The 16,019-nt window shown below is 53.6% G+C and overlaps 1 protein-coding gene across 1 annotated transcript in view; it reads left to right on the top strand.

The window, feature by feature from the left end:
• The window catches only part of LOC132770169 (D-beta-hydroxybutyrate dehydrogenase, mitochondrial-like), a 17,386-nt gene extending 6,629 nt beyond the window's left edge, over positions 1-10,757 (top strand). The window contains exons 2-5 of the mRNA XM_067466292.1: positions 6,460-6,570; positions 9,179-9,320; positions 9,425-9,577; positions 9,850-10,757. Coding sequence (XP_067322393.1) covers positions 6,460-6,570; positions 9,179-9,320; positions 9,425-9,577; positions 9,850-10,319 — 876 coding nt within the window. The 3' untranslated portion in view covers positions 10,320-10,757. The remainder of the gene's footprint in view (positions 1-6,459; positions 6,571-9,178; positions 9,321-9,424; positions 9,578-9,849) is intronic.
• Positions 10,758-16,019: the final 5,262 nt, after the last annotated feature.

Here is a 16,019-nt window from a genome sequence, read left to right as displayed (position 1 = left end):
TCCTGCCCTCCTCCCTGCAGGAATTGACTCCCCCCCGTTGACCCCTTGACCCCCCCCCCGGGCCAGAGTCCGGCCAAGACGGACGGAGGGACGGAGGGAGGGGGGCTCCGGGGCAATAAAGGCTTCTGCTTCTGTTGTGATTCTGTGATTCTCTCCCTCTTTGTGCGTCGGAACTCAATCCAAACCAATCAGCACCGCTCCCACGCACTCCGGAGGGGAGGGGGGGCTCTGTCCGGCAAGGAGGCACTGACCCTCCCCTCATAGAATCAAAGAGTTGGAAGAGACCTCCTGGGCCATCATCCAGTCCAACCCCATTCTGCCAAGAAGCAGGAATATTGCATTCAAAGCACCCCTGACAGATGGCCACCCAGCCTCTGTTTCAAAGCCTCCAAAGAAGGAGCCTCCACCACACTCCCTCCGGGGCAGAGAGTTCCACTGCTGAACGGCTCTCACAGTCAGGAAGTTCTTCCTAATGTTCAGACGGAATCTCCCCGCTTCGGCTTCTTCGGCTCTGATTCGGCCATTCTGTCTCTCTCTTTCGACCCATCTGGACCAATGATCCCGGCTTCGCATCCGCGCCAAGAGGACTCTGCCCTCCTCCCTGCCCGGACTCACCCCCCCCAGTTGACCCCTTGACCCCTCCCGGGCCAGAGTCCGGCCAAGAGGGACGCAGGGAGGGATGGAGAGCAATAAAGGCTTCTGCTTCTGTTGTGATTCTGTGATCCTCTCTCTCTCTCTCCCTTTTTCTGCGTCGGAACTCAATCCGGACCAATCAGCACCGCTGCAATGCACTGGGGGGGGGGGGCGGGGGGGGCTCTGTCCGGCAAGGGGACACTGACCCCCCCCCTCTCCCCCCCCCTCACAATACAGCTGCGTCCCTCCTCCTCCTCTTCCAGGGTTTCTGGACTCCAACTCCCACAAGAGCTCCGAAGAGAGGGCAGGCTGGGGGGGGGGGGGGGAAGTGGAACTGAGTTTGTTTCGGGGGGGGGGTGAGTCTGAGCGAAAGAGGGTCTACCCTAGCAAACCCTTTGTATCATGACCCCAATAAGACCCCCATCATGCATATGGGATATATTGAGTATGGTGATCAGATCATGATGTGAATAAACATAACAGTTTAAATAATGCACCAGGAAGGCCTTTTCGCGAACCACCATGAGAATTTCTGGGGGGGGGGGGGCTGAAGCACCTCAAGCTCCCCCCCCCTGGCTACATACCTGCAAGCTGGTAGGAGTTATTGTGGGAGTTGGAAGAGTTGGAATCCAACAACCCCCCCCCCCTCCCCAGGAAGGGGGTCGAGGTTGGCCCGGGTCTGCTCAAGACCTTGCAAAACTACAGCACCCAAGACTCCCTGGCAAGGAACCAGGGCAAGGAAGGGGGGTTCCTTCCTTGGGGCACCCCAAGGGGTTTTCCTTTCCACTCCTGAAAGCTTTGGCCTTCCAACAGAGTTGTTTGGAAGAAGGAAGGCTTAGCAAGCTATCATCATCATCATCATAGAATCCTAGAATCCAAGAGTTGGACGAGACCTCCTGGGCCATCCTCCAGTCCAACCCCATTCTGCCAAGAAGCAGGAATATTGCATTCAAAGCACCCCTGACAGATGGCCATCCAGCCTCTGCTTCAAAGCCTCCAAAGAAGGAGCCTCCACCACACTCCCTCCGGGGCAGAGAGTTCCACTGCTGAACATAGAATCCTAGAGTTGGAAGAGACCTCCTGGGCCATCATCCAGTCCAACCCCATTCTGCCAAGAAGCAGGAACATTGCATTCAAATCACCCCTGACAGATGGCCATCCAGCCTCTGTTTAAAAGCTTCCAAAGAAGGAGCCTCCACCACACTCCCTCCGGGGCAGAGAGTTCCACTGCTGAACGGCTCTCACAGTCAGGAAGTTCTTCCTCATGTTCAGGTGGAATCTCCTCTCTTGTAGTTGATCATCATCATCATCTTTATTTATATCCCACCACACAATACAGCAATACAAATCTACAGCATAGGAATACAACAGTAAAATATATATTTAAAATATACAAGAAACAATATAAATAAGCACAACAAACAATATAAAATAGCAATAATTGAACACAAAAAAGAAAAAAATGACCACAGTGGACAGGGCCGGTTGCAAAGATGAAAAGTTTAAAAACGCTGGGTGAGAGAGCAATGACATGCATCTGGGCAGAGGGTCCGGGGGATGAAAGTAGGGGTGAATTGCACTAGCAGGGAAAAGAAAATACTGCAACTCTAAAGCACACCTTTTTTTTTTGGCCTTATTGCAAAGGGGGGACTTCTTGCCACAGTGCATGGCATTCATTTTTGCATTTTTGGGGTTTCAGGGTTTTGGGAATTCAGTTGCACATCAGATTCAACGGCGCATTAATCTCAAGCTGCCTGTGCCCACCTCCCGTTCTGTCTCTATGAGAATGGCAGGAAATTCGGCTTGTTGTGAAAGCAAGGATTGGGGTATTTATTTATTTATTGACAGTATTTCTATTCCGCCCTTCTCCTCACCCTGCGTGGGACTCAGGGCGGATTACAACGTACACATACATGGCAAACATTCAATGCCATAGACACACAACACGTATATTATTTATTTATTTATTTATTTTGAAAACATTCAGTGCTGCATCATAAAATGCAGAATATCAAATATAACAATTAAACATGAACATTAATAAATAAAGATTAAAAGAGTATACTTGCACTCTGATTAGCTATGGCCCGCCTGGTGGCTGTTTAGCTAGTGATGATTACTCCGCTTAACTTATCCAAATCCTCTTCCATGCCATAGTCAAACATTATCAATGGTCCTTTAACCTGATTGCCCGAAGGCCTGGTCCCACAGCCACGTTTTAACCTTTTTTCTAAAGGTGAGGAGGGATGACAATGACCTAATTTTCCCGGGGAGCAAATTCCACAGGTGGGGGGCCACCACCGAGAAGGCCCTGTCCCTCGTCCCCGCCAAGCGTGTTTGAGACAAAGGCGGGGCTGAGAGCAGGGCCTCCCCAGGCAATCTTAAACTCCAAGGTGGGACATAGAAGGAGATACGTTCGGACAGGTACACTGGACTGGAGCTGTATAGGGTTTTTTAGGTCAAGACCAGCACTTTGAATTGAGCTCAGAGTTGGATTGGTAGCCAGTGGAGCTGACATAACAGGTATAGACAGACACTCAGAGGCTATTTAACATTCCAATTTTCTGGCCACCGGGGGAGCTGTTACTTCACCGTCCATCTGCGACACTGATGAAGTACTTCCTCATTCTTTGCATGTTTGCTGGAGATTTTTTATGGCCTCGTAAATCTGTCAAATTAGCCTCCCCACACATAGGTGGTACCTAAATTTCCTACTTGGCAGATGCAATTGTCTTTTCGGTTGCAAAGGTCAACAACAAGCTACACAAATTGGCCAGAAGCTCACTCCAGCCCGGGCTGGCTTTGAACTCATGACCTTTTGGTCAGTAGTTATCTTAATGCAGCTGACTGCCAGCCAGCTGGGCCACAGTTCTGGTGGACAGCTTCAGTCGAGGACCCTTTCCCTCGGGTATAACTTGGGGGTGGTCTCTAGGCACACAGGCACTAGTCATCAACAACACCGTGTCACACTGTGGTTATGGTTCCAGGGTTATCCTTGTCATTCTTTCCTAGTTGTGGCTATCACAAAAACACGGAAACACTATGATGTTTGTCCCTGGCTTATCCATGTCATTCTTTCCCAATTGCTTCTATCACACAAACACGGAAAATGTTTATTAAACTGCAAAAACTTTGTGTTATTTTTGCAGGAGGGAGGGAGATCGCCCTGCAGCACATTTCTTTCAGTTTAGTTTTCCAAGGGACCCCCCCCCCTTCCTCTCTCTCACCCCCCGAGTCTCAACCCATGGCAACCAACTTTGTGGCAGACACAAGCACACTAAGTTTCCGGAGGAGAACAACAAGTGAGGATTGCACAATTAAAGGAGGAAGAACACTTTCAAGCCAAGAAAGGATTTGTTTTTCCAATCGTATGACATAGTGTAGTGCTATCAATTACACCAAGGAGTGCGGGGGGGGGGGGGGCATCCCATTCAATCCCACGCAATCAGGATCACACCTTCCATGCCTTTCCTGTTCCTGGCTGTTCGGGGGAGAGAGGTGGGGTGTGTGGGGTGGGCAGGGCTCCAAGTCCCTGAAGGGCTGGCATGCGCTCCCTTGGCAAGGGCCTCCCGCCCCCCCCCCTTCTTTACACAGGGATTTAATCAGAGTGTTCTGCGGTCACTCTCCTGCTCCTCTTTGGCCCGGTGCAGCTCCATCAATCAGCAAACTAATGGGCCATTCAAGTTCCATCATTGGACGCATTTATTGTCTTTGGCTCTGGAAGCAGACCGGCTCGAACCTCTCAGTCGGGTCCACGCTGGGACATCCTTCTCGAGCCACAGCCCATGAGTCTGGCCTTCCTGGCCATCAAGTTTGCAGACGGGACCAAGTTGGGAGGGAGAGCCAAGACTCCAGAGGTCAGGAGCAGGACTCAAAGGGATCTTGACAGATTAGAGAGATGAAGTGCCAAAACTAACAAAATGAAGTTCAACAGGGACAAATGCAAGATACTCCACTTTGGCAGGAAGAACGAAATGCAAAGAGACAGAATGGGGGACGATGAGGCCTGGCTCGAGAGCAGGACGTGTGGAATCTTGGAGTCCTCGTGGACAACAAGTTAAACATGAGCCAGGAATGGGATGTGGCAGCAAAAAAAGCCAATGAGATTTTGCCCTGCATCAAGAGGAGCCTAGTGTCTAGATCTAGGGAAGAAGTCCTGCTCCCCATGCTCTGTTCTGCCTTGGTTAGACCACTTTATCTGGAATATTGTGTCCAATTCTGGACACCACCATTCAAGAGAGATATTGACTCTAGCTGGAATGTGTCCAGAGGAAGAGGGCGACTCAAAGGACCAAAGGTCTGGAGAACAAGCCCTATGAGGAGCGGCTTAAGGAGCTGGGCATGTTTAGCCTGAAAAAGAGAAGGCCGAGAGGAGATATGGTAGCCATGGATAAATATGTGAGAGGAAGCCACAGGGAGGAGGGAGCAAGCTTCCTTTCTGCTTCCCTGGAGACTAGGACGCAATGGAGGAATGGCTTCAAACTACAAGAGAGGAGATTCCATCTGAAGGACAGGAGGGAGGGGGCAGATTTGATCTCAATCGGGAGAGAGTTCCATAGCCGAGGGGCCACCACAGAAAAGGCCCTGTCTCTGGCTTCAAACTAAAAGAGAGGAGATTCCATCTGAACACGAGGAAGAACTTCCTGACTGTGAGAGCCGTTTAGCAGTGGAACTCTCTGCCCCAGAGTGTGGTGGAGGCTCCTTCTTTGGAAGCTTTTAAACAGAGGCTGGGTGGCCGTCTGCCAGGGGTGATTTGAATGCAATATTCCTGCTTCTTGGCAGAAGGGGGTTGGACTGGAGGATGGCCCAGGAGGTCTCTTCCAACTCTTGGATTATAGGATTTGTAACACTTCCATAATGCAATTTTAAGGTTCCTTTTTGGGGTGGGAGCTTCGCTCGTGCCAGGTCTCTGTAGGCCTAGAACCAGCGTGGAGATGCCATGGGGGGGGGGGGGGGGGATAAAGGCACACGTGCCCCATGGCTAAGAATTGCCCCCCCCCAAACCCCAACAGCCCAAGGTGGCAGAAATGGAGTTGTGCCCATAGCGTTCCTGGGTGTGCAAGCAAGCACAAACATGGGGGCACATTGGCCATTCTGTGCAAGTCCATCTGTGACCCCTCCGCCCTTGGAGATTTGCACCATGGCAAATCTCGTATGGAGAAGGTGCACATGGCCTGTTTTAGCCCCTGTGGGAGGGGGCTGTGGGCACCATGCACAGGGCGGTGGAGTGTGAGGAGCTCCCCTCTTCTGAAGACTGCTGGGAGGAGGATGTGGGGGCAGGGAGTGGACACTTCTCCTTTGCCTCCATGAGTGGGTCCCAGGGGCCGTTCCCAAGGTGGTCGGCCTCATAGAATCCTAGAATCCAAGAGTTGGGAGAGCCCTCCTGGGCCACCATCCAGTCCAACCCCATTCTGCCAAGAAGCAGGAATATTGCATTCAAAGCACCCCTGACAGATGGCCAGCCAGCCTCATGTTCAGGTGGAATCTCCTCTCTTGTAGTTCTCGTTTCTGCATCTCTGGGAACCTCCCCCCTTTCTGAGTGGCCTAGGCTGGCCACCCTTCTTGGCGCCTTGTGAGTGTGGGGGTCCACCTAGCCCCGTGGGGAGAGGCCCCTCTTTTCCTGGCCAAGGCCTGTCCTCTTCAAATGGGTGTGGCCCCTGCCCACCTGCGGAGGGGGGTGCTCTGCATCCACTGAGGGTCCTGGGTGGGGGCTGCAGTGGGGAGACTCCCCCCTCCAATATATGCCCCCTCCAGCCTTCCCACCCCACCACCTGACCCTCCCTCCTTCCCCCTCCATTCCTTTCTTCCCTCCCTTCCCTCCCCCAGGCCGAAGGGAAAGTCGTGCTGATCACCGGCTGCGACAAGGGCTTTGGCCATGCCCTGGCCAGGCACCTCCACTCCAGAGGCTTCACCGTCTTTGCCGGATGCCTGCTCAAGGTGAGGGGGGGGAGGGGAGGGGCATGGGCTGCTTTGATTTGGAGCCTGGCAGGGCCTGAGGCCCCCCACCCTCCCCCACCACCCTGAGATTGACCTGGCCATGGCTCCAGAGGGGGGGCCAGCACAGCCAGACTACCTTGCCACACTCCACCTGGGGCCAAGGGCAGGTGAGCGAGCCAGCGGCCGAGCAGCAGAGGTGAGGCCAAGGGCAGGAGGGAGGCCTGGCCCCGTGTCCCTCAGCTGACCCAGAGCAGAGCAGGACTCAGCCACTTTGGCCAGGAGCCAATGTTTCCATCCCGCCAGACCGACAAGGGCCCACCCCTCCCTCCCAGGCTCCTGGGGGCCATTCAAGGTGCCTGGGCGTCACTGCTCTATTCTGGGCCCTGGCAGCCCTTTGGGCTTACGTCCCCAAGGAAGGCAGGCAGCCAAGGCCCTTTGGGGGCGGGGCCAAGGGCAGGTGAGTGGCCGAGCAGCAGAGGTGAGGCCAAGGGCAGGAGAGAGGCCTGGCCCCATGATCCCTCAGCTGACCCCGAGCGGAGCAGGACTCAGCCACTTTGGCCAGGTGCCAATGTTTCCATCCTGCTACATGCTACTACCTCTCTCCCTCCCTCCCTCCCTCCCTCCAGCACAGCAAAGGGTGTGGCTGGCCCCCAGTTTAACTCCTGGCAGTGGACCCAGTCTCCTGGGGGCCATTCTTGCTGCCAAGGTTCCTGGGCGTCAATGCTCTATTCTGGTCCCTGGCAGCCCTTTGGGCTTACGTCTCCAAGGAAGGCAGACAGCCAAGGTCCTTTGGGGACGGGACCTCAGGTGCCCCGCACGGGGAGGGGCCTTCCATCCTGAGCTCCCCCCTCCCTCCCAGGCCCAGAAGGACTTCAGGTAACCCGCCCACCTGGGCTGCAGGCCTGGCTAAGACCCCTCTGAGCAGGCCTGTAGCCAGTATTTTGATTGGGGGGGGGGGTGAGTCTGAGTGAGAGAGGGTCTACCCTAGCCAACCTTTTGTATCGTTACCCCAATACCCCCATGCATATGGGATCTATTGAGCATAGTGATCAGATCATGATAGGAATAAACATAACAATAATGTACCAGTAAGGCCTTCTCGTGGACCACCATGAGAATTTCAGGGGGGGGGGGCTGCTGAAGCTCCTCAAGCCCCCCACCCCACCCTTGGCTACATGCCTGCCTCTGAGCATCCCTTCCCCCTGCAAAGTGGCAGAAGTCAGTGGGTGCTGGGAAAACCCACAGGTGCAGGAGCTTCCAGGCCAGGCAGGTGTCCTCTGAACTGGGGATCCTGGGATTCTCTCCAGACCCCAGAAGCCCAGACTGCAGGTGGACGAGGGGCATAGAATCATAGAATCCTAGAATCAAAGAGTTGGAAGAGACCTCATGGGCCATCATCCAGTCCAACCCCATTCTGCCAAGAAGCAGGAATATTGCATTCAAATCATCCCTGACAGATGGCCATCCAGCCTCTGCTTAAAAGACTCCAAAGAAGGAGCCTCCACCACACTCCCTCCGGGGCAGAGAGTTCCACAGCTGAACGGCTTTCCCAGTCAGGAAGTTCTTCCTCATGTCCAGGTGGAATCTCCTCTCTTGTAGTTTGAAGCCATTGTTCCATTGCGTCCTAGTCTCTAAGGAAGCAGAAAACAAGCTTGCTCCCTCCTCCTCCTCCCTGTGGCTTCCTCTCACATATTTATCCATGGCTATCATATCTCCTCTCAGCCTTCTCTTCTTCAGGCTAAACATGCCCAGTTCCCTAAGCCGCTCCTCATAGGGCTTGTTCTTCAGACTTTTGATCATTTTAGTTGCCCTCCTCTGGACACATTCCAGCTTGTCAATATATCTCTTGAATTGTGGTGCCCAGAACTGGACACAATATTCCAGGTGTGGTCTAACCAAAAAGTCAGTGATGGCTGGGAAAACCCACAGGTGCATGAGCTTCTAAGCCAGGCAGGTGCCTTCTGGACTGGGGATCCTGGGAGTCTCTCTGCAGGTGGGCAAGGGGCTGGAGGGAGCTTGGGAGGGGCTGAGACCCCTCTGCCAGAATAGCACCACTCTCCCCCCCCCCTCCCTCTGGGCTGCAGGGAGAGAGAGAGCCCTCCCCAGGAAGAGCAGGCAGGTGAGGCCAGGCACCTTCTTTCTCCACCCCAGCCCTTCATGCAAAGATGGTGGTCCTGCAGGTACCATTTCTGCGTGGCCCCGAATGGGCAGGGATCAAACCCCTTCCCTTTGGCAGGAGCAGAGAGAGAAGCCCTCCCCCCCCCCGAGATGGCGGTCTTTGGGGGTCAAAGGGGGAACCCCCCACTCCCTGGGGGCCACAGCCTTGCCTCTCTTCCCTCCTGCAGGAAGGGTTGGAAGTCTCACCGGGGGGGGGGGGGGGAAATATGTCTCCAAAAGGGGCATTCAAGGCACCAACCACAGATCCCAGGATCCAAAGGCCAGTGGCCACAATGCTTCTCCTGGGATGGAAGTGGTGCCCATGCAGCCCTGTTGTTCACCCTCCTCTCCCCTGCCTGAGGGGCCTGGGGCCAAAGGGCGCTTGACCCCTGAGTGGTCAAGGGGATCATGGGCCAAGGCCTTTCCTCCTCCTCCCCCTCCTCTTGCCCAGGACCAAGGGGGAGACGGCGCCCGAGCCTTGGCCAGCCTGCGGTCCGAGCGCCTGCGGGTTCTGCAGCTGGACATCTGCCGCCAGGAGGAGGTGGACCGGGCTCTGAGCCTCGTGCAGGAGAGCCTGGAGGAGCCCCAGCAAGGTGAGTCCTGCCTCCAGGTGCGTGTGCCTTGAGGGGCTCTGGGGAGAGGGAGGGGTTTGCAGTGACCCCACCCCAGGCTCAGCCCCCCCCCTCTCTGCCCTCAGGTCTGTGGGGCCTGGTGAACAACGCTGGCGTGACCTCCTTTGGGGAGGTGGAATTCACTAACCTGGACGGGTACCGGGAGGTGGCAGAGGTCAACCTGTGGGGCGCCATTCGTGTGACCAAGGCCTTCCTGCCCCTCGTCCGCAGGGCCAAAGGTATGGATGGGAAGGGAGGGGGCAACAGGGTGGGAGAGGCTCCTCTGCCTGTGCCAAATGGGGACCTTCTCTCCCAAAGTGTCCTTGGACCGAAAGACCCCCAACAAGACACAACCCACCGTGAAAGGTTCCTCCAATGAGTTTTGCAAAGACTCAACTGGGTTCTCACCTGGACCTCACCTGCCTCCCGTGGTCCTTTCACTGGGTAACATGGGGCAGGGATGTTGCCCCCTCCCTGCAATATGTACCCCCTTCTGTGTCTCTCTTTGCAGGCCGGGTGGTCAACTTGACCAGTGCGCTGGGCCGGGTGGCCAGTCCACTGCGCTCCTCCTACTGCATCTCCAAGTTTGGCCTGGAGGCCTTCACCGACTGCCTGCGCCAGGAGATGCGCCCCTGGGGGGTGGCCGTGGTGGCCGTGGAGCCCAGCAACTACATCGCGGCCACCGGCATCTTCACGGAGGAGGGCGTGGAGGCCGCGGCCCAGGAGATGTGGGGCCGGGCCAGCGAAGGCGTCCGCGCCGACTATGGGGAGGCCTCCTTCCAGCAGCAGGTGGCCCGAATGAAGGCCTTTGTCCGCAGCGGCCTGAGCGACCTCAGCCCTGTCTTGGACGACATCACGGATGCCCTCCTCGCCCGGCTGCCCTACGCCCGCTACAACCCCATGGAGCCCCGCTGGTGGCTGCGCTTGCAGGCTGTGACCCACCTGCCCTCCCTGCTGACCGACTGGCTCTATGCAAATTAGCCTAGGGAGGGGGAGGGGAGGAGGGTGGGGGCACGTGGGGCCATGACCTCACCCAACTCCCAGCCAGGCTTCCAAACAAATATGGGGGGACATAGGAGCTCTAATCCCGGCAGAAAGGAATGTGCCCCTTGCATGAGGGCGATCCCCCAGTGACCCCTTTGCAGACCAGACAGGCCCCAGCTGAGCATTTCCTAACTGGTCAAGCAGTGACTCATCCCCCTCCTGCCCCCCAACCCCACCCTCAGCTGTATCCATTGGGTGGTCTTTGCCGAATCAGGAAGACCTCAGACCCTGGGATTTCAAGACCCAAAGCCAAGAATCATAGAATCATAGAATCCTAGAATGGGAAGAGACCTCCTTGGCCATCATCCAGTCCAACCCCATTCTGCCAAGAAGCAGGAATATTGCATTCAAATCACCCCTGACAGATGGCCATCCAGCCTCTGCTTAAAAGCCTCCAAAGAAGCAGATTTCCACTGCTGAACGGCTCTCACAGTCAGGAAGTTCTTCCTCATGTTCAGGTGGAATCTCCTCTCTTGTAGTTTGAAGCCATTGCTCCATTGCGTCCTAGTCTCCAAGGAAGCAGAAAACAAGCTTGCTCCCTCCTCCCTGTGGCTTCCTCTCACATATTTATACATGGCTATCATCATATCTCCTCTCTGCCTTCTCTTCTTCAGGCTAAACATGCCCAGCTCCTTAAGCCGCTCCTCATAGGGCTTGTTCTCCAGACCCTAGTCTCCAGGGAAGCAGAAAACAAGCTTGCTCCCTCCTCCCTGTGGCTTCCTCTCACATATTTACACATGGCCCTCATCATGTCTCCTCTCAGCCTTCTCTTCTTCAGGCTAAACATGCCCAGCTCCTTAAGCCGCTCCTCATAGGGCTTGTTCTCCAGACCTTTTATCATTTTAGTCGCTCTCCTCTGGACACATTCCAGCTTGGCAATATCTCTCTTGAATTGGCTGGAGAGTGGCCCCATGTGAAGCCCCAGGGGCCTGGCAAGCGCTGAGGGTGGGCCCCAGTTGCTCAGAGCGTGCCCCACAGGTAAGGAAGACGTACAGCCCACTTGCCCCGGGCAGGGGAGAGCAGGCCTCTCCACTCTGTTTCGGACACCTTGGCAAGCACTGCCTTCAGCCAAACGCGGGGCTTGCAGTCCAACCAAAGGAAGTTTCCTAAAGTCCAGGCAAAGGTGGGGGGGGGGGGGGGGGTTTCCCGGAGATTGCTTTTCCTCTGAGCTCTGCTTTCAAGAAGTGGCTCCCATCACCTCAGAGCCATGCTTTCCTTCCTCTCCTTTCTGATTGTCTCCCAGCACCGTTAAGGAACCTGCACTCATTGCAATCACTAAAAGGCGACTGATCAAACAAGAGATTGCAGTGATGCTGATCATAATAATAATAATAATAATAATAATAATAATAATAATAATAAATGAACGCCTTGGAAGATCCTCAGAACCTGACGTGTCTTACTTTCAGAGTTAAATAAAGCACCTTTGCCTTCCTCCAGAGAGGGAGAGTGAGGGGAACTGGGACTCGAGGGAAGAAGAAAAGAGAGAGAAGGAAGAGTGCGGAAGGAAGAGGAGCAGAGCTGCTCAGAGAGGAAACAGGCAACCTTTGTGACTAAGGCCAAACTCCCTTGGGACTTTTAGGCCGCTGTAAAACCCTTTAAGCAAACACAGCCTGATTTCTGTCCCAGTTCCCTCAGCAAAAGCACCATCTCATCTGGGACCCCAGTATGGCACATCACAGGCAGCCTGAGACCTTTTGACACAAGGCAAACCTGAGAGGGGAGGCTTGACGAGAAGAAATGTGCAGCCATTTCCTCTTTTTGGAGCATGCTGTCCCGTTCTTCTTGCTAACTCACCCATCTCTCTGCTATTTACTGATTGAAGTAGCCACGCTCTACCCCGTGCAAAGAGACCTCTTGGTGGCCAAGCTGCCCCTGCCCTCTTGTGCCTCTGGCTGGCCTCCACTGTTCAGCAGTACGCTCTCCTTTAGGGCAGCGGTCACTCGGTCATCAGGAGCCCCTGAATCAAGGGCATCGTCTTCACCAGTGAGCTGTGTTGGCAGCACAGAAGGCCAAAGAGGCATGCATATAGAAAAGGGATGCCAGCAAAAGGCAGAAAGGAAAGCACACCTGGTGTCCCCTCTGCAAGGCCACCTCCTCTTCCTTGTGCTCCTGATTTGTATTTATTTATTTAAAACTTTTATATCCCGATCTTCTCAACCTCCATAGAGGGATTGAGACCGGCTTACAACAAGGATTCAATGCCAATAGTATAATCTAAAAACAACATATAATAACAAGTTAAAATACATATAGATTCAAATTACAAATAAGCCAAATCGCCAAGATAAAATCATGTCCAACTCAGTCCGTATGTGTGGTCAACAACTTTGTTCTGTAGCCAGTTTCAACCATTATCCTGGTAATGCTTCCTTCCATAGCCAGGATTTCACCAGCCTCCTGAAGGACAGGAGGGAGGGGGCAGATCTGATCTCAATCGGGAGAGAGTTCCATAGCTGAGGGGCCACCACAGAAAAGGCGCTGTCTCTTGTTCCCACCAGACACGATTGCAAAAGTGGCAGGACTGAGAGCAGGGCCCCACCAGAAGATCTTAATTGTCTTGATGGTTCATAGGGGAGAATACATTCAGACAGGTAAACCGGGCTGGAACAGTATAGGGTTTTGTAGGTTAACACCAGCACTTTGCATTGTGCTTGGAAGCTAATTGACAGCCAGTGGAGCTGGCGCAACAAAGGAGTTGTGCACTTCCTGTACCCCGCTCCTGTTAGTAATCTGGCTGCTGAACGTTGGACTAATTGCCGCTTCCGGGCAGTCTTCAGAGGCTACTCCATGTAGAGAGCATAGCAGTAATCAATACGGGATGTAACCAGAGCATGGACCATCATGGCCAAGTCAGACTTCACAAGGTACGGGTGCAGCTGGTGCACAAGCTTTAACTGTGCAAAAGCTCTCCTGGCCACCGCTGTGACCTGGGGTTCCAGGCTCAGTGATGAGTCCAGGATTACTCCCAAGCTGTGAACCTGAACCTTCAGGGGAAGTGTAACCTCGTCAAGCACAGGCTGTAACCCTATGTCCTGTTCGGCCTTACAACTGACCAGGAGTACCTCTGTATTGTCTGGATTTAGTTTCAATTTGTTTGCCCTCATCCAGTCCGTTACAGTGGCCAAGCACCGGTTCAGGACTTGAACAGCCTCCTTAGTAGCAGGTGGGAAGGAGTGACAGAGTTGGGCATCATCTGCATACAGATGACACTGTACCCCAAAACTCTGGATGATCTCCGCCAACGACTTCATGTATATGCTGGATAACATAGGGGACAGTACTGAGCCCTGCGGGAACCCACAGTACAATGGCTGTGGGGCTGAGCAGGAGTCCCCTAACTACACCTTCTGGGAACGACCCTCAAGGAAGGACTGAAGCCACTGCAAGACAGTATCTCCAAGGCCCATTCCCATGACGCGTCCCAGAAGGATACCGTGGTCGACGGTATCGAAGGCCAATGAGAGGTCCAGCAGAACTAACAGGGACACACTCCCCCTGTCCAGCTCCCAGCAAAGATCATCTACTAAGGTGACCAAGGCTATCTCAGTACCATGTCCCGGCCTAAAGCCAGACTATGCCGGATCTAGAAAATCAGTGTCTACTAAGAATTCCTGGAGTTGCGAGGCAACCACACATTCCAGGACTTTGCCGAAATAGGGGAGATTGGAAACTGGCCAATCATTGACGAATTGAGTGGGGTCCAGTGATTGTTTTTTCAACAGCGGTTTTATAACAGCTTGTTTCATGCTTGCTGGACATTGAAGTCCCCCAGCACTAAGAGCCGCCTGGACTCCAATGCCAGGCCCGAGACTACCCCTGCTAGCTCAGGTAGGGAGATTGTAGTGCAGCGGGGTGGTCGGTACACTAACAGAATTCGTAATCTGTCCCGGTCTCCTAACCTCAGGTGGACACATTCAAATAAGGTTGACTGTGGGATGGGGCACCTGATCAGGGAGATAGTGTCTTTATAGACTACTGCAACCCCGCCTCCCCGCCCCCCAGATCTCAGCTGATGCTGCACGGCGTAAAGTGGTGAACAAAGCTGGGTAAGATTAACTCTCCAGACTCATCCAACCAAGTCTCTGTAATGCACGCCGGATCTGCCTTTTCATCCAGGATTAAATCCTGGGTGGTTGCTGTTTTTCCATTGACAGACCTGGCGTTCACCAGCACCACCCTGAACCTGGAGGAGCCGTCATCCTTGGTACACTGATTTACTATGTCAGGAGAACATTTTGGAATTTTTAAAGTTTTTTCCCGAATTAGCCAAATTGATTGATTAAATCTCCCTTTCCTGTATCTCCCCCTTCCCATCATTGCCTTGATAGGGGCCCCCTGACAAATGGAACTCCCCCCACCCAACAAGCCCCCTCCCATCCCCTCATCCTGATGATCTAGTATTGCACTATGGTGTAATATATCACGGTCCATAGATGTTCCTTCCGAAGGGTTCTGAGGACACCGGGCAATGGCTTCTTGTCTCAGCCGTTCTTCTAATGCAAGTTGTGGAAGGGGTGGGTGGTCTTGGCTGGCAGAAGGAGTGGGGATCCCTAGGTCTGACTGTGGGTAGCACCCATCTCTGCCCAAGACCTCCCCCTCCCCAAGGCCACCCTTTGGGCCCTCTTCTGTCTCCCCCCCCCCCCAAAGCAAGCCAGCCTCACCTATGTCTCACCTGTGAGGGCAGCTGGAGGCAGTCAGGTGAGAGGAAAGGCCTCTGTCCTCCGCACCCTGCAATTAGGGGGATTAGTTGCAATTAGGGGATTAGGCCTCCTCCCTCCAGAGGAACACCTGGCTCTGTAAATGTGTGTGTGTGTGTGTGTGTGTGTGTGTGTGGAGTGGCCTCCCAGCCTTGGACCCCCTCCCACATGTTTGCACCTCCCTAGGAACCCCCTCCTCTCTGCCAAGGCAAGCAGAGCCAGAGGCCCAAGCAAAGGCCCTGCGACCTCCATGGGTTGGTCTTCCATCCCTTGACAAGGCGGGGGTTCCCATAAAAACATTGGGGTTTTACATTCATAAGAACAGGTTAGTATTCCAGAGATGTAAGAACAAGAAGCAAGGCAGGCAAAGGGGAGCGAGGGACAAGAATAAGAGGCTCCCCAGCAATGGCCAAGGGATCCCAAAAAGCTAATCTACCAGATGAAAGGAGACACAAGACCAGAAATATAGATTTTTGGGTTAGGAAGATGAGAGCAGTGGCAGGGAAGGGAGTCCTAGGCAGGGCTTTCTGGTTTGCATTTCTCAACTTTCTTTGCTTCAGTACACTTTATAAATAATATGAATAATAATAATAATAATAATAATAATAATAATACTTTATTTATACCCCGCCACCACCATCTCCCCAAGGGGACTCGGGGTGGCTTACATGAGGCCATGCCCAGCAATACAGTAAACAATATAACACAAGAACACAACAGAAAATAAGAAAATAAAAATAACACAAGATACAAAAACAAATATAAATAATCAGAGCAACAATATAAAATCAAAATATTAAAACACAGAAGATTGATCAGAGTGGGCAGGGCCAATTGACACGACTAAAATTTAAAACATTGGGTGAGAGGGCAATGTAATGTATCAGGAGAAGGGATCCGGGGGATAAGGCAGGGTAGGGTTTGCTTGCATGAACAG

Source organism: Anolis sagrei, chromosome 3 (genome assembly GCF_037176765.1).
Source record: "Anolis sagrei isolate rAnoSag1 chromosome 3, rAnoSag1.mat, whole genome shotgun sequence".
In the NCBI taxonomy this organism is placed as follows: domain Eukaryota; kingdom Metazoa; phylum Chordata; class Lepidosauria; order Squamata; family Dactyloidae; genus Anolis; species Anolis sagrei.
The sequence above is the reverse complement of the archived record's forward strand: the minus strand, read 5'-3'. Positions and strand labels throughout refer to the sequence as shown.